This window comes from Ursus americanus, chromosome 10 (assembly GCF_024610735.1).
Source record: "Ursus americanus isolate L20-20 chromosome 10, mUrsAme1.1.p, whole genome shotgun sequence".
NCBI classification, from domain to species: Eukaryota; Metazoa; Chordata; class Mammalia; order Carnivora; family Ursidae; genus Ursus; species Ursus americanus.
In genome coordinates, this window is record NC_142136.1 from 18,016,911 (window position 1) to 18,044,266 (window position 27,356).

At 37.7% G+C, this 27,356-nt stretch overlaps 1 protein-coding gene across 1 annotated transcript in view; it reads right to left on the reverse strand.

Moving 5' to 3' along the window:
- Positions 1 to 27,356, reverse strand: part of GPC5 (glypican 5) — a 653,116-nt gene that overhangs the window by 376,234 nt on the left and 249,526 nt on the right. Inside the window, exon 3 of the mRNA XM_087865050.1 lies at positions 1,971 to 2,665. Coding sequence (XP_087721176.1) covers positions 1,971 to 2,665 — 695 coding nt within the window. The remainder of the gene's footprint in view (positions 1 to 1,970; positions 2,666 to 27,356) is intronic.

The window sequence follows — 27,356 nt, forward strand, 5'->3', positions numbered from 1 at the left end:
TCTAAAATAAATAAATAAAATCTTTTTAAAAAAATAAATAAAAATAAAACTTACTTATAAAACACAACAATGGTGATTTTAATCCTTTGAGATACTAAAGTAACTTGCTTCCCTGAGGTTTGCTCAGGGCTGACCTTAGAATAGGGAAAGAAAAATGCAAGCATTTCCAGGACCAGGGTCTACCAATGTCGGAGCCTTACCAACATCCCACCTGAACCATTTCTACCTTCTCCACACCAGACCGAACAGAATCAAAGCATATTAGTAGCTGTCCCAAGCCATATGACAAATGGCTAGCAAACTCAGGATTTGAAAACATGTTTATCTAAGTACAAACCTGTGTTAGTTTAGTGCTTGAAATAAGAAAAACAGATAATTTTCTATGTGATAGATTTTAAGGATACAAATAGGCCCTCCAGTTCTCCAAAATACACAATAAAAGGCATTAAAACCTATTTACTTATACATATTAGAAAACTCTGACCCTTCGAGGTTACATGCCATGCCCCAAATTAATAATCAAATCTGGACTTGATTTCAGAGCTCTTGTGCCTGTCTTCCCTTCCGCAGATACTCAATATCATAATATGAATATTTGTTTCCTAGATCTTATTTCTCATAACTAAGAAATACTTGAGACAAATGTCTTTTATACCTCATTTTGAGTTGGTTTATTATATCCCTCCCAAAAATTCTGGTGTTTATCTGGTCTCCAGAAAGGAACAAGCTTGCGGAAAGATTCAGACCATTGCATATGGTTGGGAATCTCGTTCATTGTATAAGGACGCCCAGCTGAATAAATCAGAAAGCAGGCATTGAAATCCACCTCACTCTCTACCCACCAAGCCATATAAAGGTGTGGCATGCACGCAAAGAGGGTACCATGTCCAATCTGCGTAAGGGCACTTATAGGCTCACACAGGCCCTGCAAAGACCCTGGAAGTTAGGAAGAAAGTGAGGAGATGATTGCACATAAGTATTTTCAGATCCAATATCTACCAGAAATTAATTCAAGAAACTGACCTATAAGGCTAATGATTAGGATGTTTATTAATTCAGTAAATTAATTCTGGGGGGGAGGCGGGAGATGCCTCCTCTCAGCACCAAGGAATACAATTTTGTTTGAGGAGAAATGATTTAGGGTAAACATCAGCAACAGGTCCTACTGCACTATATGGGATATGAGAATGTTACTCAGGAGCCTGTGAATATGTAAGAAAATAAGTCTACAGAAGGTGGGAGAAACAGAAAACTCTTGTGCCCTTTTACTTGATGATTTTTTTTCAAACACTTTCTAAAGGCTTCTTGGCATAAGACACTGTGATGTTGCATATAGCACATTCTGAAAAATCACTACACCATCACTGTGACAGATTCTGAAGAGTCTCTGAAGAAACACTTTTGAACATTAAGCTTGTCAAGTCTTCATTTAATGAATATATCATTGGCATTTTCTATTTTAATGCTGAACACCTTTGAAATGCTAACAATAACTACCCATTTTTTGAGTAACAGGCACCATACTAGGTAGTTTTCATACATATTGTCTATCTTCCCAAAAAAGAATACTCCAAAAGTTACGTGTTACTATTCTCTTTTTATCAATGAGGAGACAGCCTCAAAGAATCTAAGGCATCTGGGAATTACTGGCAGAGGCAGATTCAAATCCCTGCTGGTCCCGATTTTATACCTGCGTCCTCTCTCCCTCACTGAACTGACCCTACGAGAAGGCTTCTACTTAGAAGAGAAAGTGGAAAGTAGCTAACCAAACTTTTACTGTAAGATACAGCAAATACACCTTGACTCAAATATGGCAACCCATGCATTCTGCTACTCTTTCCTGATGGATTAACTTGTTAAGCTGCCATCATTTTAAAATACATAATGATGTGCTTATAATCAACAGAACTTTATGTGGCTAATGCTTGAGTTCTAAGCCATCGGTCAGGAGACGTGGCGTGGCCACTTACCTGCTCCGACAACTTCTGTCCGTCAAGGTGAGCCTGCATCACGGCGTCATGAACAAGCACATGGAAGTTCAGGAGCACATGCTCGATGTCATATGTTCCGTGCATGGCATCTGACAGCTCTTCCAGCGACCGGATGTAGGCATGCCAGTGTGGATTCAGCTCTGCCGTGTGTGCCAAGCAGCCTCTCATGACGTTGAGGCAGTACCCCATGCAAGGCTTCGTGCGAGTCAGGCCCTGGCAATGAGGGCAGTACTGCATCCTCAGCAGGGCCCTGCCGCACTCTTTGGAGAAGTGCAGATGGTCAGTGGTATTGATGACTTCGATGCCCAGATTCAGTGCCTGCAGAAACGTGCGACTGGGCAGCAGCGATCTCCCCATCTGCCCCATGACTCTTTTGGGAATATTTCCAAATGGGCTAACATCCCGGCGGGCCATCCGGATGCATTCCGAGTATTCCAGGGAACTGTCCGTCACACCAGGGTTAATGAGGTGATTGTAGACGAGAGGGAAAAGACTGTCGAAGAATCTGTTTACGAACTCTTCAGGATTAAGATCTGCACCAAATAAATAGAGCCCCACGTCTGTGAACAACTCCTGAACTGAGGCTGCGGCCTCTAGGGCCATGTTCCTGTAGGTGTTGCAGAAGAGAATGCTGGTGTAATTCTCGGCTTGTCTGATGAGCGTTTCGAGGGTTTCTGCAACAAAAGCAGAGGTAAAAACACGAAAAGGCTTAGTATTCATGTTAAAATGGCGCGTCTGTCTGCTCCAGACAGTAAATGAGCTTATCGCATCCAACCCACCTAAGGATCCAAATGGGAGTGCTCAGCCGACTAAACCCACTGTAGCTTTCCAAGGATCCTGGCTGGTCAACAGTGGGCGTTAAGTTCTATAAGATATATTTCCTAGAGTCAAACATCTTCAGAAAGTATAGAAATAAAAAAGAAGTTACGGTAGGGTAGTTCCCTAGTTATTTTGTTCCATAGTCATAACCCACCAATGACAGAAGAAAAGTGTCACTGAGAAGATAATTTCCAATGTGGGTTCATTGTTGACAAAAGACTGGCATTAGATGTTTGATTCAACACCTACTGTAATTTTACAGTTTTTCAATATTTTTTTTTCAGAATGAAAGCTAGTAGTTTGCAGTAGTTACTGCAAAGAGACGCTAAATGCCCACAGGGAAGTCTGATAATCCTCAGATTAGGGGAGCATGATCAAATTAAAAAGAAAGTAAGATATTTCATGGTTCAACAATGCCTTGACTGGCAAACCCTGCTTAGTAGTAGGAAAGTCATGAGTTGTATTTGACAATGACAATAATTGTGTGACCATCTTCTGAACTATGTTCTGTTGCTCTTACCACCTTATCACCCAAAAACTTCACTGTGGGACACTATTTTCTCGCTTAGGGAACTGATGCTTCCAAGATAATTTCTCCATAGAAATAACAGAGCATAATTTATCCACAAATTAAGGAAGGCTATAGTAATTGGCAAGCAAAAGTTATATTTCAAAATGATAGCTTTAGGCAGCAACTGAACACCTTGGATATTCTGGTAATTACATTTTATAATTAGCCTAATTATAATAAATAATGACGCTGGACTGTTATCAATACATAATTAATTGTAAAATACATCAATAAAATTATCTCCCATAACCCCGATCTCATAGTTATTTTTAATTAGGTTGTAAAAGACCACACAGTAATTCAGTAATCAGACCATTGAATATATTATAAAAGGAGATGGAACGACAGTAGAATAAAATGAAATAATAAAAGGCAGAAGCGCAGGGAGAGCTACTAATAAAGTGGAACTGTGTCCTGAATATGCCATAGTGTCCTAAAAACAAATAAACGGCAAAACAACAAACCAAACCAAACACCCTTATGAAGAACACAGATAAAATACAGTATCATGTATTCTGATTCTGTTCTGAGACCATTTAATGTTCAGTTTCAAGCTTTAGTGTGATGTATCAAGGTGCCTGCTCTCAACTGAATGTTCCCTCCCCTAAAAATAATATGTTGAAATCTAATCTCCAACATGATGGCACTTGGGAGTGAGGCCTTCGGGAGGTGATTAGGTCATGAGGGTGAAGCCCTCGTGAATGGGATTAGCGCCTCTACAAAAGAGACTCTGGAGAGCTCCTTGGCCCCTTCTGCTACGTGAGGACACAGTGAGATGACCATCAGGGAACCAGGAAGGAGGCTCTCGCCAGACAATGAATCTGCGAGCAGGACGAGATGATCTTGCACCTCCCAGCCTCCAGAACTATGAGAAGTAAATGTTTTGTTGTTTATATAAGGCATCCGGTATTCTGTGACAGCGGCCTGGACTAAAAAGTATATCTACCCCATCATCAAAGGCAACAGCTTTTATTTTTTTAATTTTTTTAAAGCTTTTATTTATTTATTCATGAGAAACAGAGAGAGAGAGAGAGGCAGAGGGAGAAGTAGGCTCTCCGCAGAGCAGGGAGCCCGATGTGGGGCTTGATCCCAGGACCGTGGGATCAGGACCTGAGCCACAGGCAGACACTTAACCAACTAAGCCACACAGGTGCCCTAAAGGCAACAGCTTTTAAAGGTGGTTGTGACTCTGTTGCAACACAGAGTACTTACTACACACTCTAGCTTATTAAGGAAGCAGGACTCCTGTTATCTCTGCATCTCCAGTGCCCACCAGAATGCAAGCTCTCTACTATGCACTCAATAAAAAGGTGAGTGAAGGAAGGCTTCAAGGGAGATTAGCTGCTCTGCCAAGTGAGATCGCCTCGCTGACCAGGCTGGGTGAGGAAAGTTCTGGTTGCCAGGTGTCTGCACCGGGGTTTGCAACTCAATGGGTCTGTTTTGGTTCATGAGTCTGCATTTAACCAGCAGCCTCCAAGATTCTTTCAACCTAGCCAGTACTTGAAAAACTGGACTTGCAGATAATCTATAAAATATTCTCTCTGCATTTATAGAGTGGTTCAACAAGCCTTCCACCAAAATAGTCTGACCCCACAGCTGCACTCTGCTTTCAGAGACCCGCAAGAGTGAGTGTGAAAAGTGAATTAAACCTGTGGTTGGAAATAGAATAAAACTGCTAAGATTATATTTTTCTCATTAATACAGGCTCGTGTCTCTCAGCAAATTGTGTGTGGCCAAGAATTATGAGGTAGGTTGCAAATGAGATTACTTGCCAATAATGGTTTTTTGTTTTCTTTTTTAAGATTTTATTTATTTATTTGACAGAGAGAGAGACAGCCAGGGAGAGAAAGAACACAAGCAGGGGGAGTGGGAGAGGAAGAAGCAGGCTCTAAGCAGAGGAGCCTGACGCGGGGCTCGATCCCAGAACACCGGGATCACGCCCTGAGCCCAAGGCAGACGCTTAACGACTGCACCACCCAGGCACCCCGATTTGCCAATAATGGTTAAATAGCAATGTCTGAAATTTTTTTTTAAGATAAAATAAGGATAGAGTTAAAGATACCAATACCACAGGCACGCTTACATACTTTCCACCAGTTTTTCTAAGGTGCATGCCGTAGACGTGATTGTGACTGATGCCCGCCAAAGATTCTCAGTGCAATAAAGGTTGAATGCTACCCCAGGAAATACAAATGTTCCATCTGATTTCTGCCAACTCTAAGTGATGTTCAAACACAATTTTTTAAAGTAAAAAATAAAATGTTTCTTTATAAATTCCAGTCCCGGTAATTTATATCTTATAATGATTCAGGAATATATGGAATTCATCTTCTTAGCTGCTATAACAAATAGGTTTTGCAAATTAACGTACTCTGTGAAAGCAATATGGAAAAGGAGATACTTAATGTTTATGATTTTTATTTTTATTTTATTTCAGACTACTTTTCCTCTGATCTTTTAAACAAAATAACTGCAGATGTATAAAAATGTTAGGAATCCTATTACAGTAACATTTTAAAACTTGTCTCTGATGTTGTAAAAATTAAAATTTTAGTTTTCGTGACTACATATTGTTTTTGCTAACCTTTGAATAAGAGCTGACATGTGACCAAATACCAACATTCTGATTATTTACTGAATATCTAAACACAAAATGGCCTTTTAAGATGGACTGTTCTGCAGTAGTTTCTCAGTATGCTATTAACTCATCGCAATATAAAGATTTTTTTCAATCTGTGTTAAATCTGATATTGACACATTCCAGTTAGTTGAATTACCTAAACATGTGTTGGTATTTTTGAATGTGTATATTTGTGATCCTGAACATTTCTTAAATCTGATGATGAAAACAGTAAATAATTGTTCTATATACATTTGAATCTTTAATGATTGGAGATAAACATACTTTTATGAATTTTTGATCCTAATATAAAATGTTAATATATAAGCACTTATATTAGAAACTAAACAATCTAGAGGCCAATCCCCTGATTGATTTTGTTAAATTTTTTTAAAAGAAAAGTTGGTAAAATCAGAAGCTGAATTTACTAAAATTAGTTGTTTGTGATAACTGTGAATTTGCAAACTCATCACTTTGTTCTCCTACTATGTTTTCCAGAGTTGAGTGTTTCCATTTATGGAATTAGTATTATGATTTTAACAAGAATTTAAACTTGTCGAAAGGATTGTTAAATAAACAAAATATCTTACTGTTGTGCAAAAGAATAATTCACAACAAAATCAGTATTCATAAATCCAAGGTAGGGTAGATGCTAGACAATTTGTCATGTCTACTTCATTATTAAAGAGAAGCCATACTGTCCTTTCATTACAAAGTTTTAATAAGCAAAAAATACCCCTCACCTAAGCTAAATAATAGTGTTCTGTTGATGTGCCAAAAATTATAACACTTACTAAAAATAAATAAACATTTGCTAGCCTTGCTTAAGGAATTTAAGAAACAGACTAGGGAATAAAAATCATCTTCTTTTGTTTTTCATTGAGAATGTCAATAAGCTCTTCTTTCCAGTGCTATCAGATCAAGTCTACCAAGGTAGGAAACTTCCAACTTTCCTTTTAATGCCTAAGAGTGGTAGGTTGAGTAAGAAGCTGCAATCTAATTACTGATTGAATAAAAACATAATTTCCCCCAGCTTTACAAGAGAATTTATGTATCATCGCATTAAGTGGAAGGTGAAGTTGGAATACATGAAGCTGATCTGCATCACTTCAATTTTCAACATTAACATTCTGTCAAGATTTAATAACAAAATACCTACGACTAGAAACTTAAATCAACTTTTTCAGCCCGCATTCCCTTTAGAGACATTTTATAGTACATTCAAATGACACTCAAACTAAAGATTTAAACTTAAAATACAACTGGTGGAGATAAAACAAGGTGATAAGGATTTAAAATTAAATTTGATAAAGTGTGAAGACTTATATGCAGGTAGTTTTTTACAATGGGAGAAACAATATTCATGGGGCTTTTACTGCTTTAAAGAGAAACAGGATTTCAAAATCTAATGATCATGAAATAACTGTTATAATAACCTTCCCTGCATGAGATGAATAGACATTTTATGACCCATTTCATATTTTTATTATTTTTGATATATGAACATTTTAGGATACAAAGTTTGAAGTGTCTATTACAATTTAAGACCCCAGATATTCTCAAACACAGCAATGAAATAGATTAAGAAAGATTAAATCATATCAACTGTGGATAATCAGATGATCTTACAATGTGTACCTGGGTTGAAGAGAAATATTCAGAGGAAATTTACATATTTGTGCCTTCCAATTCTCAAGTCACAAATTCTGTTGCTATCACAGATAATTCCTTACTACCCTGCTACTTCAGAGCTAGTTTGTGCCAGAAATTATCTTTTCCTCTGTATTGAATTCTCGATACATGAGTAGATAGGTAGAGACAGGTAGACCATTTTAATAGCAATTTCTCAACTAGTTTTTATCACATACATATAACAATGAACTGTTATTCCTTCTGCCTTTCTTATTGAACAAAAATGCCTTCCAATAATTTTAATATGGTCACATTAAATAATTCCTTTAATTAGCAGAAGATCATCATAGCCACTTCTGAAGATATGCATATTTAAGTCAAAGAAGCAATTACCAATTTCTACAGTAACGAAGTTTTTATATTGAATTCATCCCTTTGACATTTGCATATTTTGTCAACTTTTTCAAAAAAATAAAATGTGTAATAAGTTTTCTAGAATATTAATTTAATGACATATTTTTAAATGTTATACAGTATGATTTATAATATCATTCCTCAGAAATTAGTCATCTATACAAATAAATAGTAAGTGGATATTAATCTGTATCACCAAAATTAACATATTGGTAATTAATCTGGTTTCCTTGGACAAGCACTGCTTGGAAAAATACTTTCTCAACTTTTCTCTTCCTCATTTCCCTCCCCACTAATTCGGTTATCATGGCGCTTCACATTTATTACTAATATTATTTTATAATCATTTATGTTCTGAAAATCAATTTATGAGTTCAGCAAGGATTTAAACTCATTTAAGCACTTATGTAACAGATGAAATCAATGCAAAACAACTCACTGTAGATTTATTCATAAGTTATTGTGGGATGAAGAATTTAAATCAAATCTAATAATTTTTAAAATAAACCCAGAAACAGGGGTGCCTGGGTGGCTCAGTCGGTTAAGCATTTGACTCTCGATTTTGGCTCAAGTCATGGTCTCAGGAATATGGGATTGAGCCCTGCATCTGGCTCCCTCAGCACAGAGTCTGTTTGGGATTCTCTCTCTCCCTCTCTCTCTCTGCCCCTCCCCCCACTTGCTCACACTCTTTCTCTAATAAATAAAATCCTTAAAAATAAGTAAATAAACCCAGAAACACAATCTAGAAATATAGAACTGTCATATAAAACAGTTTTTTATTTACTGATTTATATCATCTTCTACTGTTAATACAAAACTAAAAATATCAATATCCTTTATTGGTGGGTCTTTTTCTTTTTTTTTTTTTTCTTAATTCCATGCTCTAACACATTTGTCTCCTTCACTTAAACAAAAACCTTTATGTCACTCTACTTCATAATCCCATTTTCTCTTTTTGATAGCTCAAGAAAATAAGGATGTTATATTTTCGGCTTTTAGAGTGACACATTGCCCATTCCTTCTTCAATGTATTCAAATCCAACTGGTGTTTTTTGTTACTCATTATTTTATTCATCTATTAAACCATTATTTTTGAGCACCTGCTGTGGACCTCAATACTAAAGTTGAAAAAGCCATACAAGTTTCTACCCTCATGAGGCTTAGAATCTAAAGGACAGGAAAATATAAAAGCAGACATATAAATATGACTTATTAAGTAAGTATTACAGGAAAAAAGATTAAAGGGTAGAAAGTGATAAGATCACTGTTTTGGAGGGCTCTGAGTCAATTTGTCTATAATCAACTCATTAGCACCCAATCAAAAGTAAATTCCCTGATGAACCTATTCCCAAAAGCAAACTTCCTGAATTTACCAACTATATCCAAATTACCCAAACTATATGTAATAGTTGGTTATTTGGCACATTAAAAAATTAAGTTGGCAAACTGGTTTGAGCAAATTGATTTTCTATGGATTGACCATTTAAGATAATGTGAGCAGGAAAGCCTCCACTGAGGAAGCAACATTTGAGTAGAGACTTCAATAATGAAAAAAGCCAGCCATGAGCAGACGGGGTGTGGTTAGCAAGTTCGTAGGAAATAGAATGCAAGGTTCTGAGGTGTGAAGAAGCTTGCTGCCTAAAAAAACTGAGGAAAGGCAATGTGATTGGAGAACAGTGAGAGGAGGAGAGAAAGATCAGAGAAATCAGAACAGCCTCACAGACATGGTAAGGAGTTTGTACTTTATACGTGGAATGAGAAGCTACTGGAGAATTGTATGCATGGAGGAACGTGATCTGGTTTGTATATTGAAGGATCATGGTGGCTGCTGTGTGGAGGATGGACTGTTGGGACAACGACAAGAGAGAAAACAGGGAGTTGAGTTCATGAGCTATGGGAACAGTAAGCATGACAGATGCTGTGGGCTGGACTGGGCTACGTAGGAGTGGAGTAAGCTGCAAAAAGTCATCACATTGACCACATGCATTAAGTGATATCCAAAGGGACTTGCTGTAGTATGGAGGGAGATGCAGGGAAAATGGGTAAATGAAGGCTACCTCTGAAGCCTCTGTGTCAGCAGATGGGTGCACAGCAGTGCCAATTACTGAGATAGGCATGTCGATGGAGGCGCCATGTTTGTGTGCGGTAGGAGCTGGAAATTCAAAGTTCTATTTTGGACATGTTAAGATTGAAATATCATTAGAAATTCAAATAAAGCTTCTCAGTACAGAGTTGGATAAAATAATCTGTGTCTCAGGGGGAAAGTGGAGCCCAGTGACATAGACCTGAGATTGACAGGCAAGGAGAGTCAAATCCTGGTACTGGATGAAATAACCGAAGAAGGGAATACAGGGAAGAGTGCAAAGATGCAGGAAAAGAGGAGCAGCCCAGCAAGAAGAAGGAAATAAAAAGCCCAGTGACATAAAAAGAAAATCGGGAGAGTGAACTGTGCCAGAAAACAAGGGAAGAAAATGATTCAAGTAGAAGGAAGTCATCCATCATGTCAAATGCTATTAAGAGGTCAACTGAGATGAGGAATAACAACGGACAATGGGCACTGACGAGAGAGAGGCTCTTACTGACCTTGACAAGAGCTGCCTCAGCAGAATGTGAGCACAAAAGAGAACAGGAATTGAGGCAATATATAGATAATTCTCTTGAAAATCCTTGCTATGATCGAAGTAGAGAACCAGGACAGGCATGGGAGGGAAACGTAAGGTCAAAACTATTTGTTTTAGGAGGAGGGAGAATTTATTGGATGTTCATATGCTGATAGGAGCAATTTGATCAACAAATAAATACTGATGGTTGAGGAGAGGGATAAGAACTGTTGGAGGAAATTCTTTGAATAAACAGAAGAATATAATCTAGGGCATGTGTAGATACAAGGATACTGGCAAGACAGTGGATGTTAAAGTTGCCAAGGATGGTAATAAGAGAAGCGAAGAGAGAGAGGGTGGGTTGGGTAATAAAATCTTGAGCTGATAAGGGAAGATAACCAGAGGTCTGATGAAGGACAGTCTGGAATATTAGTGTGTAGTGAGTCTTCCAGCAAGCATGTCCAAGGGGATTTTCTTGAGAAGGGAGCAATGATGTGGATCAAGGAACACACTCCCCCCAACCACAGAAGATGTTTGTAGCCATTTCCTATTACTGTTGTAGTGAATAACCGCAAAATCAGCAGCTTAAAACAAGAGAAATTTATTCTCTCATCGTTCTAGATGCCAAAAGTTAAAATCAGCACCACCAGGCTGAAATCACTATAGGCCAGGCTGAACTCCCTCCAGAAGCTCTAGAAGAATCTATTCCTTGTCTCCTCCAGCTTCTCGTGCCCGCTGGCATTTTTTGGCATGTGGGTGTGTAAATCCAGTCTCTGCCTCGTAGTTATATTATCTTTTCTGTGTGTATTTCAAATCTCTGTATCTCTTTTAAGGATATATGTGGTAGCTTTTAGGGTCCAGCCAAATAATCTAAGAAAATCTCCCCATTGCAGGATCCTTAATTTAATCACATCTGCAAAGACCTTTTTTTCAGATTTATAGATACAGGGATCAGTCCCTGACATATCCAGAGGCCAATAGTCAACCTACTCTAATACTGATCATAGAAGACAACGATGTCTACACTTGACTTGCAAACTCAGGGGACAAATATTCTAGTCTTGGCTCTTCTATCAACCAATCATATGAGCCATTTAACTTCCCTAACATCAATTTTTTCTTAATAAAATAGGTATCATAGTGTCAGTTCTGACAGACAGAGTATCTGTGAAATTGAAATGAAATAAAGTACATGATGATGCCTGGTGATCTCTCCCCCTGTGTTTACATCCTGCACTGGAAAGATGTTTTAAGAATGATTGTAACCTCCTCCCTTTCCGGAGGGATTAGAGTTCCTCTGAGACAGGGCACATGTCCTGTTCATCTTTACGTCTCCCAACCCTTGGCTCACTGGAAGCCTCACTTACATTCTGATAGGTGTAGGTTCAAATCCACAGTGAAATATTAGTTATGTGACTACAAATTTTCTAACTTCCCGCACCTCATTTATTCTCATCACAGAACAGGTAGAATGACACTTTCTATCTGATATGGTGGCAGTGATGATTACATGAATTTGTACATGCACACACCTTCCTAGCGCCTGCAGGTGGAAAGTGCTCAAAATACATTAAGGAATCCTACTACTGATACTCTCTCACTTCTGCTATATACTTGCCATAAGCTAGATGCTTTATTAAATTCCTTTGGTAGGGGCACTGGGTGGCTCAGTCAGTTAAGCATCCGACTCTTGATTTCCGCTCAGATCATGATCTCAGGCTCGTGAGATCGGGCCCCATATCAGGCTCCGCACTGGTGTGGAGACTGCTTAAGATTCTCTCTCTACTCCTCCCCCCTCCCTTTCTAAGAAAAAAAAATATTTTGGTAAATTAATTCACTTTGTTCCCCAACCCAAGGTGTAGGTACTCTTACTATAATAACAATTAAATAAATAATAAATTACTAAGGTTATAATAAATATCAGAAGTCTGATAAATAACAGTATGGAACACTACCATTGTGTAGTGAGTCTGATGAACATAATTATAGACTGAATATAATCATAATAGTAGTATTATAAATAATTAATTATTATTAGCATCCCATTTTAAAGATAATCAAGCTTAAGCACTGAAAATATAAGTGATTTCTTAAAGTTTGCTCAAGTAAGTGACTTTCTATATTTACATAGAAAGGAGAAGAGCCTGTAGTTAAATCCAAGCTATCTGGCTCCTGAGTCTAGGTTCTGAACTATTAGGATATGGAGGCTCTTCACAAGGCTGAAAGACTATTTAAATAAGCTGAAAAGGGGCCATTTGGTAAATAAACCAAAAATAAAACAAAACTTTATATATCTGGTTAAATGCAGAGATTTCACTGTTAATTCAGTACCTTGGGCCATTACATGTGGTATATAATCCAAATTAGCCATTATAATTTTCCTTTGTTGGGAAATTAACCAATATTATTAACATAGCAAACATAAATGAAGAGAAATCCCCACATGTGTTGTGTTGGAGTCTAAACAGCTGAGGATTTTCCAGTATTTGTCATTATTAACTGGAAAACTCATCCTAACCTCTGGGGAAAAAAGGATGCCATGTAAGATCGTTATTACCGAATACAGGTGGAGAAGGAAATAAACACTCTTGCTCTTCAACTCCGACACTCCAAGAAAGTCTGTATTTGAAGAGATGGTAAAGGAAGTTGTACTAAGGTTCAGCTAGAACAAGAAGGTCAAGTTTCACTCAGAGAGAAAGGCTGAGGATACAGGGATTTTTGCTGGTGATGGTCCATAAATTCTGTCAGGGAACAGTGGAAGATTCAGGTGGGCAGAGAGAGAAAACTGAATGGTTCAGATTAAAGGCTACACTGGGCCACTGAAATGGCTCAAGGTTTCTATAGACCTCTAGCTAACCAAATGCAGTGACTTCTTTCCAGGACTCACTCTTCTGGGTACGTCAGCCCCTAAAACTGATGGCATTGATTCCCTTACATCCTCTACAGGGGATTTTTTTTTTCTTTCACTCATTCCTCTAAAACCTAGGCCAGTTTTGTTTTTGTTTTGTTTTGTTTTTTCCCAAAGCCCTGGTATTTGTTTCATATGATCTCATTTAAGATATAACAACACTTATACAATATCAAATGAAACTTCCAAGCTAATGACCCCCAAATGTACATATGTTACTCAGTGATTCCCAAAGGTTTTGGTCTCAGAATCCTTTACATTCTTAAAAGTTATTGAGAAACTTGTAAAGCTTTTGTCTTGGAGGGTTACATTTATAGATATATACCATTTTATAATAAAAAATGGTAACTATTTAAAAATATTTATTCATTCCACTTAAAAATAACTATCACAAACTTATTACATTAGAATAAATTATATATTTTGTGAAAAACAACTACATTTTCCAAAACAAATAGTGTGAAGAGTGGCATGATTTTACATTATTGTAAATTTTATTAATACCTGACTTAATCAAAGAGAGCTAGATTCTCATATCTGCTCCTGGATTTAATTCATTTCAATATGTTGTCTCGGTCAAGATATATGGAAAAAAATCTGGGGTGCCTGGGTGGCTCAGTCAGTTAAGCATCTGTCTGCGTTTGGCTCAGGTAGTGATTCCAGGTTCCTGGAATTGAGACCACATCAGACTTCCTACTCAGCGGGGAGTCTGCTTCTCCCTCTCCCTCTGCCCCTCTCCCCTGCTCATGCTCTCTCATGTGCACACTGTCTCTCTCTCTCTCAAATAAATAAAATCTTTAAAATATATATATATCTTTAAAAAACTGAAGGAAAAATATTCAGCTTCCCAAAGATATGCAGTTGGCAAAAGAAGGTATATTTAACCATCTTTTCAGATAATTGTCAATATTCTTCTTTGCTATTATATCAAAGCTTGACAGGTAATTTGTTTCATGATCAGTTGCAATGTCCCGTTGATTTACATTTTACTATGAATGGTTCTGCTACCCATGTATGATTCTGTAACTCAGTCATTAACATTTGGAAATGTTGGCTCACACATTATGCACATTTTCTTAATGCTGACAGAGTTGGTCATTTCTGTATGTAATCAGAAACTTTTCAAGTTCATGGTGATCCCTGTAAGTTTTCTCTAATTCCTATTTTCTCTTGAAATCTCAAATGTTATCACTGGCAACAAACACTGTAAGTTGTTTTTCTTAAAGTGGCAGGTTCATTTTAGTCCACTTTGAGAAAATGTCTACCCAAATACCCAAGTCTGAATCATCATAATTTGTCAATCATGTTTTTCACTAAAAAAAAAAAAAAAGTGCTAAAGACAAAGAGTGGATAGTTGAGCTTGCAGTTTAAACAATCGCACAAGTGCCTTTCATCAAGATAGCCATTAGAATTTAGTATGCAGAAGACGTGCTATATGGATTATGCCATCACACAGAATGTGAAAAATATGTATATAATTCAGGGCTGATGTATATAACAAAATTAATAATTTTTACTGCTTCATCAGGACACTTTCAAGTGAAACTGGACTTCTTTTTCCTGCAAGTTTGTAGATATGAAGAATACAATGACTATGAGTACAAACTGGTACCACTAACTTAATTTGCTAAAGCTCCAACAGTCTTGCTCACCACTGTGTCTGCACAACCAAGGGAAATGCCAATGCAGAGAAAAAGAAAAATCATGTCTTAATAGTATTATGAAAATCGTTTTGATCTCCCATACATTCTGAAAAGATCCTATGAGCCTTAGATTACACTATGGGAACTGTTGAGGAAGCAAAATTTTCTTACCTGGAGATCTAATTATTTTTCAATGCCTAACATCAAGCTGGATCTCTCTTGGTCTACTATACTCCTCTGCTTTTCTCAGCATCTTCCTGACTTCCTTTTCATATATTAAAATAAGCCTTGTAAGCATCCAGACTCAAGGTGCTAAGACTCTTACTTCCTATGTCTAATTAGTCGCCAATAACTATTCTTTCTTCCTTTAAAAAAAAAAAATCTTCCCCATTACCATATGTTGCCCAAAAACCTATCTTACACAACCTGGATTACTGAAAAAGTTCCCATAGCTTCTGTAGACTTTTCTTTCCACACCCAATTGTGAGCATTTTAAATGCTTTCACCCTGCCTTTTACCGATGTATTTAAATACAATGTTCACTCCAGGACCAAGTCCAAATCCCACAGACCTGAGCAAATCAACATAATTTTATTTACACTACAGGGTCTCCAAGGCATGCCTAAAAGGATATCCAGGTGCCAGAAAACCCATTTTATCAAGTAGCACATGGCATTCTAAATTAAAATGAGTTAATTGGACCTACAGTCCCTCTAACTACACAATTATACAAATTATAATTATACAAATTATACATCTTACCTTTTAAAGCTAGTTCTGTACAATCCATAAATGTACAAAAGCAAATGGTCTCCAGCTAAAATGGCTAGTATCCTCTAAATAGCTATAGTGGTTCAATTTACTTTGTCATCATAGTTAATTATATTCATTTATTTCATTATGTCAAATCACTCTAGGTCATTGACCATATTGGTCTAAGAAATGTATTTAATTTAAACCCTCTTCTAGAAAACTTTGGTGGATATTTTTCCCCAAATAGTGAATACAAATGTGTGTTTTAGCATCTTCCCTATTTCATAGGGAAGGGATATTTGCCTACAGTATATTGCTAAAAATACATTTGTTTGTTCTGTTAGCTTTATAGTAATGGCTAAGGAATTTCATTGGGCAATACAAGAATCATCATTATATAAATTAATACTAAAGTAAAATACTGGTGAGTTCTAACCACTGAAAAAATGGTTTTAATTTCATTTTGGGGTCTCCTAATTTTAGAACACCCTAGCCATGGTCTACAGATCTGCTAGATTATATTGCCATGTGTCATGTCTGGGTGCTTCCTATAGTTACAGACCAGCAAACAAAGAAAGAAGTGGATTGCAATATTCACTCCAAAGTTAAAGGCAGTTTAGTAAATATACTGTTTCTGCCTTGACAAGAGAGAAACTCCCTCAGAAGATAGGCAATCTTTTAGACCATTACATTCTTTCCAAATAGCAGGAGGAAAAATTTTAAATACTTTCTGATAACGAAATGGATTGTAAAGCACAAAATCAATCAGACCGAGAAGACTCCGTTTTACTACAACATCCATTCCTGCTCTCATAGATGTTATCAGAAAATATTCCAACAGTAACATAGTCAAAAGCAGAAAGCATAGGATATAACAATTATGTGATTTCAGCTATGGGATGCTAGCAGCCCTCTATAAATTTGCTAGAAATCTAAACTTTAAAAAAAATGTGCTTCAAAGGTATCTTTTAAAAATCTAAGTTTTAAGTTATTATAATATCAAAGATATGACTTTAGAAATAATATAGATTTTCCTTATGAAAATCTACCAAATCCCCACACCCCCTATTCAAATATTTGCTGCTCTTACTCAGAATGGTTGTTAAATAAAAGTGGAAAAACTTACTACAATTTTGCAGAGCAAGGTCAAAGCATTTGGAATATCAGTGTATTGGAAATGTAAAAAAGAAAAAGGAAAAAAGAAAGAAAAACAAAAGAAAGAAAAAAAGATAAGTATACTAAAATTCATCTCCCAAAAGCTCCAACCCCAGTTCAGGGACTATAGGCTCCGTTTTATTAAAAATAAATAAAAATAAGCCCTTTAGATAGAGAAGTTCTAGAACCTTTCTCATGCCTCACTTCCATGTTTAATTCAGTAGAAATATATTAGCCTTGTAGCTAATGCACCAAATGCCATAAAGCTGGCGTTAAAATGTATTTTTTAATTGTTTAATAGGAAACTGATCTTAGCTTCTGTGTGAGGCTGCAGCTATACGTCTGAAAATCACAACAAAGTAGAGCCCATCACTTAGGAAGATACTAATCAATGTTCAATCTTGATAGAAAGACTGAGTCATATGTCCACCGTATTGCACTTGTGCTTATGAATTCCCATATGTTTTCTTTCATTTTAAAACTATTATCCGTGATGTTTCTTACATCTTTTCTACAAAGAACTCCAATACAGCCATCAGCTTTTTTATCTCAATAGCTTACCCACTTTGTGTTGTGGTCTACACTGGTCATTGCTACACTTGCTTTTATGTTACTATTTTCAATATGAATTTCAGATGTCATTTTCACATATGCAAGCTGTCTGTTTCCCTGTCCAGAGATAGTGGAGGGTTTTAGACCAACTTAATTCCATCTACAGACTTACAGAATAGCGGTCCCTCTGCCCCTCCCTCCTACACTCACGAGGCTAAGGGCAGCTCCCTTACTACTCTAGCCATACCAAATAACAGCTTCTTATCAAAACCATTCTCTGGATGAAAATGAAAGTTAGTTTGGAAGTCTAAATAAAGCCACATTTCTCCCCCACATATAATTTGTGGCACAGCATTTCCAAGAGCCTTATTATAGTTCAGAAACTCTTTAGTTATCCTTAAAGCCCAAGACTGTTTTAATGTTCCAGAAAGAGTAAATTATTCAGACAGGATTTACTGTGCATGAGGGAGGGGATAAAAGGAAAAAAAATAATAACACTTGGTAAAGTTTCACCAATGGCATTTTAGTAGACACTTTATATAATTTCGTCTACTTAAACTATGCTAAGTTGCTACCCAGGGTACCATACAGCGTTCAAGCTATATAAAAACTCATTTTTTTCATTATGCTTCTAAAGTACGTATACAATATACACTACAGTATATTGGTCTATAGTGCCAGATATGACCTCACATTATGAAATATTTAAAAAGCCAAAGGCTCCCATTGCCTATAACAGAGTTTCTTAAACCCTAATATGAATAAAAGTTGCTTCAGGTTTCTGATTTAATCAAGACATTCAGATTCACCAGGTCCGGTTGGGATACTTAAAAGCTGGCCCTGGTGCTTCTCAAAGTCTAAACAGATATAAGATGAACTTTCTTGTGTGGAACTCAATCTGTTGTCCTGCTCTCACCTTGGCCACTCCTCCATCTCTTTCTCTTCTCCCTGCCCCCCACCCCTGCTTTCAACATACAGACGGCTGATGCTCAGAACACAGCAATGTGATGCTGTTCTGTTCTCCCAAGACTTCACACATCCCCTTCGTTCTTCTATCCTTTTCTGCCTGGAACACTTACACCCACCCTTAATGCGAATGGCGTCTTCTGTACAAGTTTCCCCGACCCCATCAGGCTGCTGGTTGCGTATTCTACTATTTTATACCACGATACAGGTCACTTTATTCATGTTGCATTACTTTCTAGTTATGCGCCAATGTTCCTCTATGACCTACTCGAGCCAGAGTTCGTGAGGTCAAGGACCATAATTTATTCATCATGCAGTTCTCCTTCTAAGCACCAAGGCTGAAACGTAATAGGTACATAATCATTGTTTATTGAGCAAAAGATAAAAAGTGACCAGGGCGGTCCTTTTTCCAATACATCCAAACACTCTAAACTCTTAGTTCCTATCAATACATATTTAATGTCAATATCTTGGGTCAGAATCATGGAGAATTGTGAATTCAATCTGTCAAAGATATATAATATGGCTTCTTTGTTAAATCATTGTATTTACTGCAAATTTAATTACATTTAACTTGTCTAAAGAGACATCTTGTGTTTTATTCCATTATGGTCTCCCTGTTGGAGGAGGTAATCAACAGGATTGCTGGTTGACCCTTGAGCTGGACCCAGGCCACTAGTGCAAGCTCCTTACCCTCCCCTCTGTCCTTGGAATAGGCACTCCACCTGCCTTCCTCATGCTAGAAGCTGCCCTAAGAACACACTCTTGAGAGAGGCCATCTGGACTGTATATATGACTGAACCCAGTTAAGGCTTCTCTATAAACTTTGAGGATTCTGGTGGGTGGGTGTGGAGAGCTACTCGTCTTTCAACGGCACAAGACAAGCCTTACAAGTAAGTTCCCTTGCTCCTTATATCTGCCGCCTACCGATCTGGAATGGCTGCTTCTTTCTGCAATCTCTCCTTGTCCTCCCTGTTAAAGGGGAACGGTTTGCAAACCAATACTCCCATATGTCTAATAGTTGCTTTTTTCTACCCGGAATTTTTTTAATGTAATGAAAACAGTTCTGGGGGAAAAAAGGTGATAGTGAAGGACTGCCGTGATTCACCACTCAGATGTTCAGAGCTCTTGGGTTAGTAAAAATGCCTTTATGGTCTTCATCACTGCAAAGGGTAAGGTTCCCCAGACTAGTCTAGATGGGGAAAAAAAAAAAGTAGAATAAAGATTAGAAAATTTTCTACATAAAGAGGGGATAGGAGTTTTGGGTGGCCCGTGCCTGCTCCAGTTTGAAGGAATATGTACAACAGAAGTGGCTCTGGCAAAATGGCAAGAAGGTGAAAGAGTTATAGAAGGACCCAGTAGACTCGATAAACCAGGAAATCAAAAATCAAATTAAACAATTTATGGAGACCAATGAGAATGAAAATACAACAGTCCAAAACCTATGGGATACTGCAAAGGCAGTCCTAAGGGGGAAATACATAGCCAACCAAACCTCACTCAAAAGAATAGAAAAATCTAAAATGCAGTTTTTATATTCTCACCTCAAGAAGCTGGAACAGCAACAGAGGGACAGGCCTAATCCACGCACAAGGAAGCAGTTGACCAAAATTAAAGCTGAAATCAATCAAGCAGAAACCAGAAGTACAGTAGAGCAGATCAACAGGACTAGAAGCTAGTTCTTGGAGAGAATCAATAAAATTGACAGACCACTGGCAAGACTTATCCAAAAGAAAAGAGAAAGGACCCAAATTATTAAAATTATGAATGAAAAAGGAGAGGTCACGACGAGCACCATTGAAATTGGAAGGATTATTAGAAATTTTTATCAACAGCTATATGCCAATAAACTAAGCAATCTGGAAGAGATGGAATCCTTCCTGGAAACCTATAAACTACCAAGATTGAAACAGGAAGAAATTGATTTCTTAAACAGGCCAATTAATTATGAAGAAATTGAGTCAGTGATAAACAACCTTCCAAATAACAAAACTCCAGGCCCGGACGGTTTTCCTGGGGAATTCTACCAAACATTCAAAGAAGAAATAATACCTATTCTCCTAAAGCTATTTCAAAAAATAGAAACAGAAGGAAAGCTACCAAACTCATTCTATGAGGCCAATATTACCTTGATCCCCAAACCAGGCAAAGACCCCATCAAAAAGGAGAATTACAGACCCATTTCCCTAATGAATATGGACGCCAAAATCCTCAACAAGATACTTGCTAATAGAATCCAACAGTACATTAAAAGGATTATCCATCACAATCAAGTGGGATTCATACCTGGGATGCAAGCGTGGTTCAATATTCGCAAATCAATCAGCGTGATACATTATATCAACAAGAAAAGACTCAGGAACCATATGATCCTCTCAATCGATGCCGAAAAAGCATTTGACAAAATACAGCATCCTTTCCTGATTAAAACCCTTCAGAGTGTAGGAATAGAAGGTACATTTCTCAATCTCATAAAAGCCATCTATGAAAAGCCTACTGCAAATATTATTCTCAATGGAGAAAAGCTGGAAGCCTTTCCCTTAAGATCAGGAACTCGACAAGGATGCCCACTCTCGCCACTATTATTCAACATAGTACTAGAAGTCCTTGCAACAGCAATCAGACGACAAAAAGGGATCAAAGGTATTCAAATTGGCAAAGAAGAAGTCAAAATGTCTCTCTTTGCAGATGACATGATACTCTATATGGAAAACCCAAAAGAAGCCACTCCCAAATTATTAGAAGTTATAGAGCAATTCAGTAACGTGGCAGGATACAAAATAAATGCTCAGAAATCAGTTGCATTTCTATACACGAATAATGAGACCGAAGAAAGAGAAATTAGGGAATCCATCCCATTTACAATAGCACCAAAAACCATACGTTACCTTGGAATTAACTTAACCAGAGACGTAAAGGACCTATATTCTAGAAACTATAAATCACTCTTGAAAGACATTGAGGAAGACATAAAAAGATGGAAAGATATTCCATGCTCATGGATCGGAAGAATTAACATAGTTAAAATGTCCATGCTACCCAGAGCAATCTACACTTTCAATGCTATCCCGATCAAAATACCAAGGACATTTTTCAAAGAACTGGAACAAACAGTCCTTAAATTTGTATGGAAACAGAAAAGGCCCCGAATCTCCAAGGAACTGTTGAAAAGGAAAAACAAAGCTGGGGGCATCACAATGCCGGATTTCGAGCTGTACTACAAAGCTGTGATCACAAAGACAGCATGGTACTGGCACAAAAACAGACACATAGACCAATGGAACAGAATAGAGAGCCCAGAAATGGACCCTCGGCTCTTTGGGCAACTAGTATTTGATAAAGCAGGAAAAAACATCCGGTGGGAAAAAGACAGTCTCTTCAATAAATGGTGCTGGGAAAATTGGACAGCTACATGCAAAAGAATGAAACTTGACCACTATCTCACACCATACACAAAAATAAACTCCAAATGGATGAAAGACCTCGATGTGAGACAGGAATCTATCAAAATTCTAGAGGAGAACATAGGCAACAACCTCTACGACATCGGCCAAAGCAACCTTTTTCATGACAAATCCCCAAAGGCAAGAGAAACAAAAGATAAAATGAATTTATGGGACTTCATCAAGATTAAAAGTTTCTGCACAGCCAAGGAAACAGTCAGAAAAACTAAGAGGCAGCCCACGGAATGGGAGAATATATTTGCAAATGACACTACAGATAAAGGACTGGTATCCAAGATCTACAAAGAACTTCTCAAACTCAATACACGAGAAACAAATAAACAAATCAAAAAATGGGCAGAAGATATGAACAGACACTTTTCCAATGAAGACATACAAATGGCTAACAGACACATGAAAAAATGTTCAAAATCATTAGCCATCAAGGAAATTCAAATCAAAACCACACTGAGATACCACCTTACGCCAGTTAGAATGGCAAAAATAGACAAGGCAAGAAACAACAATTGTTGGAGAGGATGTGGAGAAAGGGGATCCCTCCTACATTGTTGGTGGGAATGCAAGTTGGTACAGCCACTCTGGAAAACAGTGTGGAGGTCCCTTAAAAAGTTAAAAATTGAGCTACCCTATGATCCAGCCATTGCACTACTGGGTATTTACCCCAAAGATACAGACGTAGTGAAGAGAAGGGCCATATGCACCCCAATGTTCATAGCAGCAATGTCCACAATAGCTAAATCGTGGAAGGAGCCGAGATGCCCTTCAACAGATGACTGGATTAAGAAGTTGTGGTCCATATATACAATGGAATATTACTCAGCTATCAGAAAGAACGAGTTCTCAACATTTGCTACAACATGGACGGCACTGGAGGAGATAATGCTAAGTGAAATAAGTCAAGCAGAGAAAGACAACTATCATATGATTTCTCTCATCTATGGAACATAAGAACTAGGATGATCAGTAGGGGAAGAAAGGGATAAAGAAAGGGGGGGGGTAATCAGAAGGGGGAATGAAACATGAGAGACTATGGACTATGAGAAACAAACTGAGGACTTCAGAGGGGAGGGGGGTGGGGGAATGGGATAGACCGGTGATGGGTAGTAAGGAGGGCACGTATTGCATGGTGCACTGGGTGTTATACACAACTAATGAATCATCGAGCCTTACATCGGAAACCGGGGATGTACTGTATGGTGACTAACATAATATAATAAAAAATCATTAAAAAAAAAAAAAAAAAAAGGAGAATTACAGACCCATTTCCCTAATGAATATGGACGCCAAAATCCTCAACAAGATACTTGCTAATAGAATCCAACAGTACATTAAAAGGATTATCCATCACAATCAAGTGGGATTCATACCTGGGATGCAAGCGTGGTTCAATATTCGCAAATCAATCAGCATGATACATTATATCAACAAGAAAAGACTCAGGAACCATATGATCCTCTCAATCGATGCCAAAAAAACATTTGACAAAATACAGCATCCTTTCCTGATTAAAACCCTTCAGAGTGTAGGAATAGAAGGTACATTTCTCAATCTCATAAAAGCCATCTATGAAAAGCCTACTGCAAATATTATTCTCAATGGGGAAAAGCTGGAAGCCTTTCCCTTAAGATCAGGAACTCGACAAGGATGCCCACTCTCGCCACTATTATTCAACATAGTACTAGAAGTCCTTGCAACAGCAATCAGACGACAAAAAGGGATCAAAGGTATTCAAATTGGCAAAGAAGAAGTCAAAATGTCTCTCTTTGCAGATGACATGATAATCTATATGGAAAACCCAAAAGAAGCCACTCCCAAACTATTAGAAGTTATAGAGCAATTCAGTAACGTGGCAGGATACAAAATAAATGCTCAGAAATCAGTTGCATTTCTATACACGAATAACGAGACCGAAGAAAGAGAAATTAGGGAATCCATCCCATTTACAATAGCACCAAAAACCATACGTTACCTTGGAATTAACTTAACCAGAGACGTAAAGGACCTATATTCTAGAAACCATAAATCACTCTTGAAAGACATTGAGGAAGATATAAAAAGATGGAAAGATATTCCATGCTCATAGATCGGAAGAATTAACATAGTTAAAATGTCCATGCTACCCAGAGCAATCTACACTTTCAATGCTATGCCGATCAAAATACCAAGGACATTTTTCAAAGAACTGGAACAAACAGTCCTTAAATTTGTATGGAAACAGAAAAGGCCCCGAATCTCCAAGGAACTGTTGAAAAGGAAAAACAAAGCTGGGGGCATCACAATGCCAGATTTCGAGCTGTACTACAAAGCTGTGATCACAAAGACAGCATGGTACTGGCACAAAAACAGACACATAGACCAATGGAACAGAATAGAGAGCCCAGAAATGGACCCTCGGCTCTTTGGGCAACTAATATTTGATAAAGCAGGAAAAAACATCTGGTGGGAAAAAGACTGTCTCTTCAATAAATGGTGCTGGGAAAATTGGACAGGTACATGCAAAAGAATGAAACTTGACCACTATCTTACACCATACACAAAAATAAACTCCAAATGGATGAAAGACCTCGATGTGAGACAGGAATCCATCAAAATTCTAGAGGAGAACATAGGCAACAACCTCTACGACATCGGCCAAAGCAACCTTTTTCATGACACATCCCCAAAGGCAAGAGAAACAAAAGATAAAATGAATTTATGGGACTTCATCAAGATTAAAAGTTTCTGCACAGCCAAGGAAACAGTCAGAAAAACTAAGAGGCAGCCCACGGAATGGGAGAATATATTTGCAAATGACACTACAGATAAAGGACTGGTATCCAAGATCTACAAAGAACTTCTCAAACTCAATACACGAGAAACAAATAAACAAATCAAAAAATGGGCAGAAGATATGAACAGACACTTTTCCAATGAAGACATACAAATGGCTAACAGACACATGAAAAAATGTTCAAAATCATTAGCCATCAAGGAAATTCAAATCAAAACCACACTGAGATACCACCTTACGCCAGTTAGAATGGCAAAAATAGACAAGGCAAGAAACAACAATTGTTGGAGAGGATGTGGAGAAAGGGGATCCCTCCTACATTGTTGGTGGGAATGCAAGTTGGTACAGCCACTCTGGAAAACAGTGTGGAGGTCCCTTAAAACGTTAAAAATTGAGCTACCCTATGATCCAGCCATTGCACTACTGGGTATTTACCCCAAAGATACAGACGTAGTGAAGAGAAGGGCCATATGCACCCCAATGTTCATAGCAGCAATGTCCACAATAGCTAAATTGTGGAAGGAGCCGAGATGCCCTTCAACAGATGACTGGATTAAGAAGTTGTGGTCCATATATACAATGGAATATTACTCAGCTATCAGAAAGAACGAGTTCTCAACATTTGCTACAACATGGACGGCACTGGAGGAGATAATTCTAAGTAAAATAAGTCAAGCAGAGAAAGACAACTATCATATGATTTCTCTCATCTATGGAACATAAGAACTAGGATGATCAGCAGGGGAAGAAAGGGATAAAGAAAGGGGGGGTAATCAGAAGGGGGAATGAAACATGAGAGACTATGGACTATGAGAAACAAACTGAGGACTTCAGAGGGGAGGGGTGTGGGGGAATGGGATAGACCGGTGATGGGTAATAAGGAGGGCACGTATTGCATGGTGCACTGGGTGTTATACACAACTAATGAATCATCGAGCCTTACATCGGAAACCGGGGATGTACTGTATGGTGACTAGCATAATATAATAAAAAATCATTAAAAAAAAAAAAAAAAAAAAGGAGAATTACAGACCCATTTCCCTAATGAATATGGACGCCAAAATCCTCAACAAGATACTTGCTAATAGAATCCAACAGTACATTAAAAGGATTATCCATCACAATCAAGTGGGATTCATACCTGGGATGCAAGCGTGGTTCAATATTCGCAAATCAATCAGCATGATACATTATATCAACAAGAAAAGACTCAGGAACCATATGATCCTCTCAATCGATGCCAAAAAAACATTTGACAAAATACAGCATCCTTTCCTGATTAAAACCCTTCAGAGTGTAGGAATAGAAGGTACATTTCTCAATCTCATAAAAGCCATCTATGAAAAGCCTACTGCAAATATTATTCTCAATGGGGAAAAGCTGGAAGCCTTTCCCTTAAGATCAGGAACTCGACAAGGATGCCCACTCTCGCCACTATTATTCAACATAGTACTAGAAGTCCTTGCAACAGCAATCAGACGACAAAAAGGGATCAAAGGTATTCAAATTGGCAAAGAAGAAGTCAAAATGTCTCTCTTTGCAGATGACATGATAATCTATATGGAAAACCCAAAAGAAGCCACTCCCAAACTATTAGAAGTTATAGAGCAATTCAGTAACGTGGCAGGATACAAAATAAATGCTCAGAAATCAGTTGCATTTCTATACACGAATAACGAGACCGAAGAAAGAGAAATTAGGGAATCCATCCCATTTACAATAGCACCAAAAACCATACGTTACCTTGGAATTAACTTAACCAGAGACGTAAAGGACCTATATTCTAGAAACCATAAATCACTCTTGAAAGACATTGAGGAAGATATAAAAAGATGGAAAGATATTCCATGCTCATAGATCGGAAGAATTAACATAGTTAAAATGTCCATGCTACCCAGAGCAATCTACACTTTCAATGCTATGCCGATCAAAATACCAAGGACATTTTTCAAAGAACTGGAACAAACAGTCCTTAAATTTGTATGGAAACAGAAAAGGCCCCGAATCTCCAAGGAACTGTTGAAAAGGAAAAACAAAGCTGGGGGCATCACAATGCCAGATTTCGAGCTGTACTACAAAGCTGTGATCACAAAGACAGCATGGTACTGGCACAAAAACAGACACATAGACCAATGGAACAGAATAGAGAGCCCAGAAATGGACCCTCGGCTCTTTGGGCAACTAATATTTGATAAAGCAGGAAAAAACATCTGGTGGGAAAAAGACTGTCTCTTCAATAAATGGTGCTGGGAAAATTGGACAGGTACATGCAAAAGAATGAAACTTGACCACTATCTTACACCATACACAAAAATAAACTCCAAATGGATGAAAGACCTCGATGTGAGACAGGAATCCATCAAAATTCTAGAGGAGAACATAGGCAACAACCTCTACGACATCGGCCAAAGCAACCTTTTTCATGACACATCCCCAAAGGCAAGAGAAACAAAAGATAAAATGAATTTATGGGACTTCATCAAGATTAAAAGTTTCTG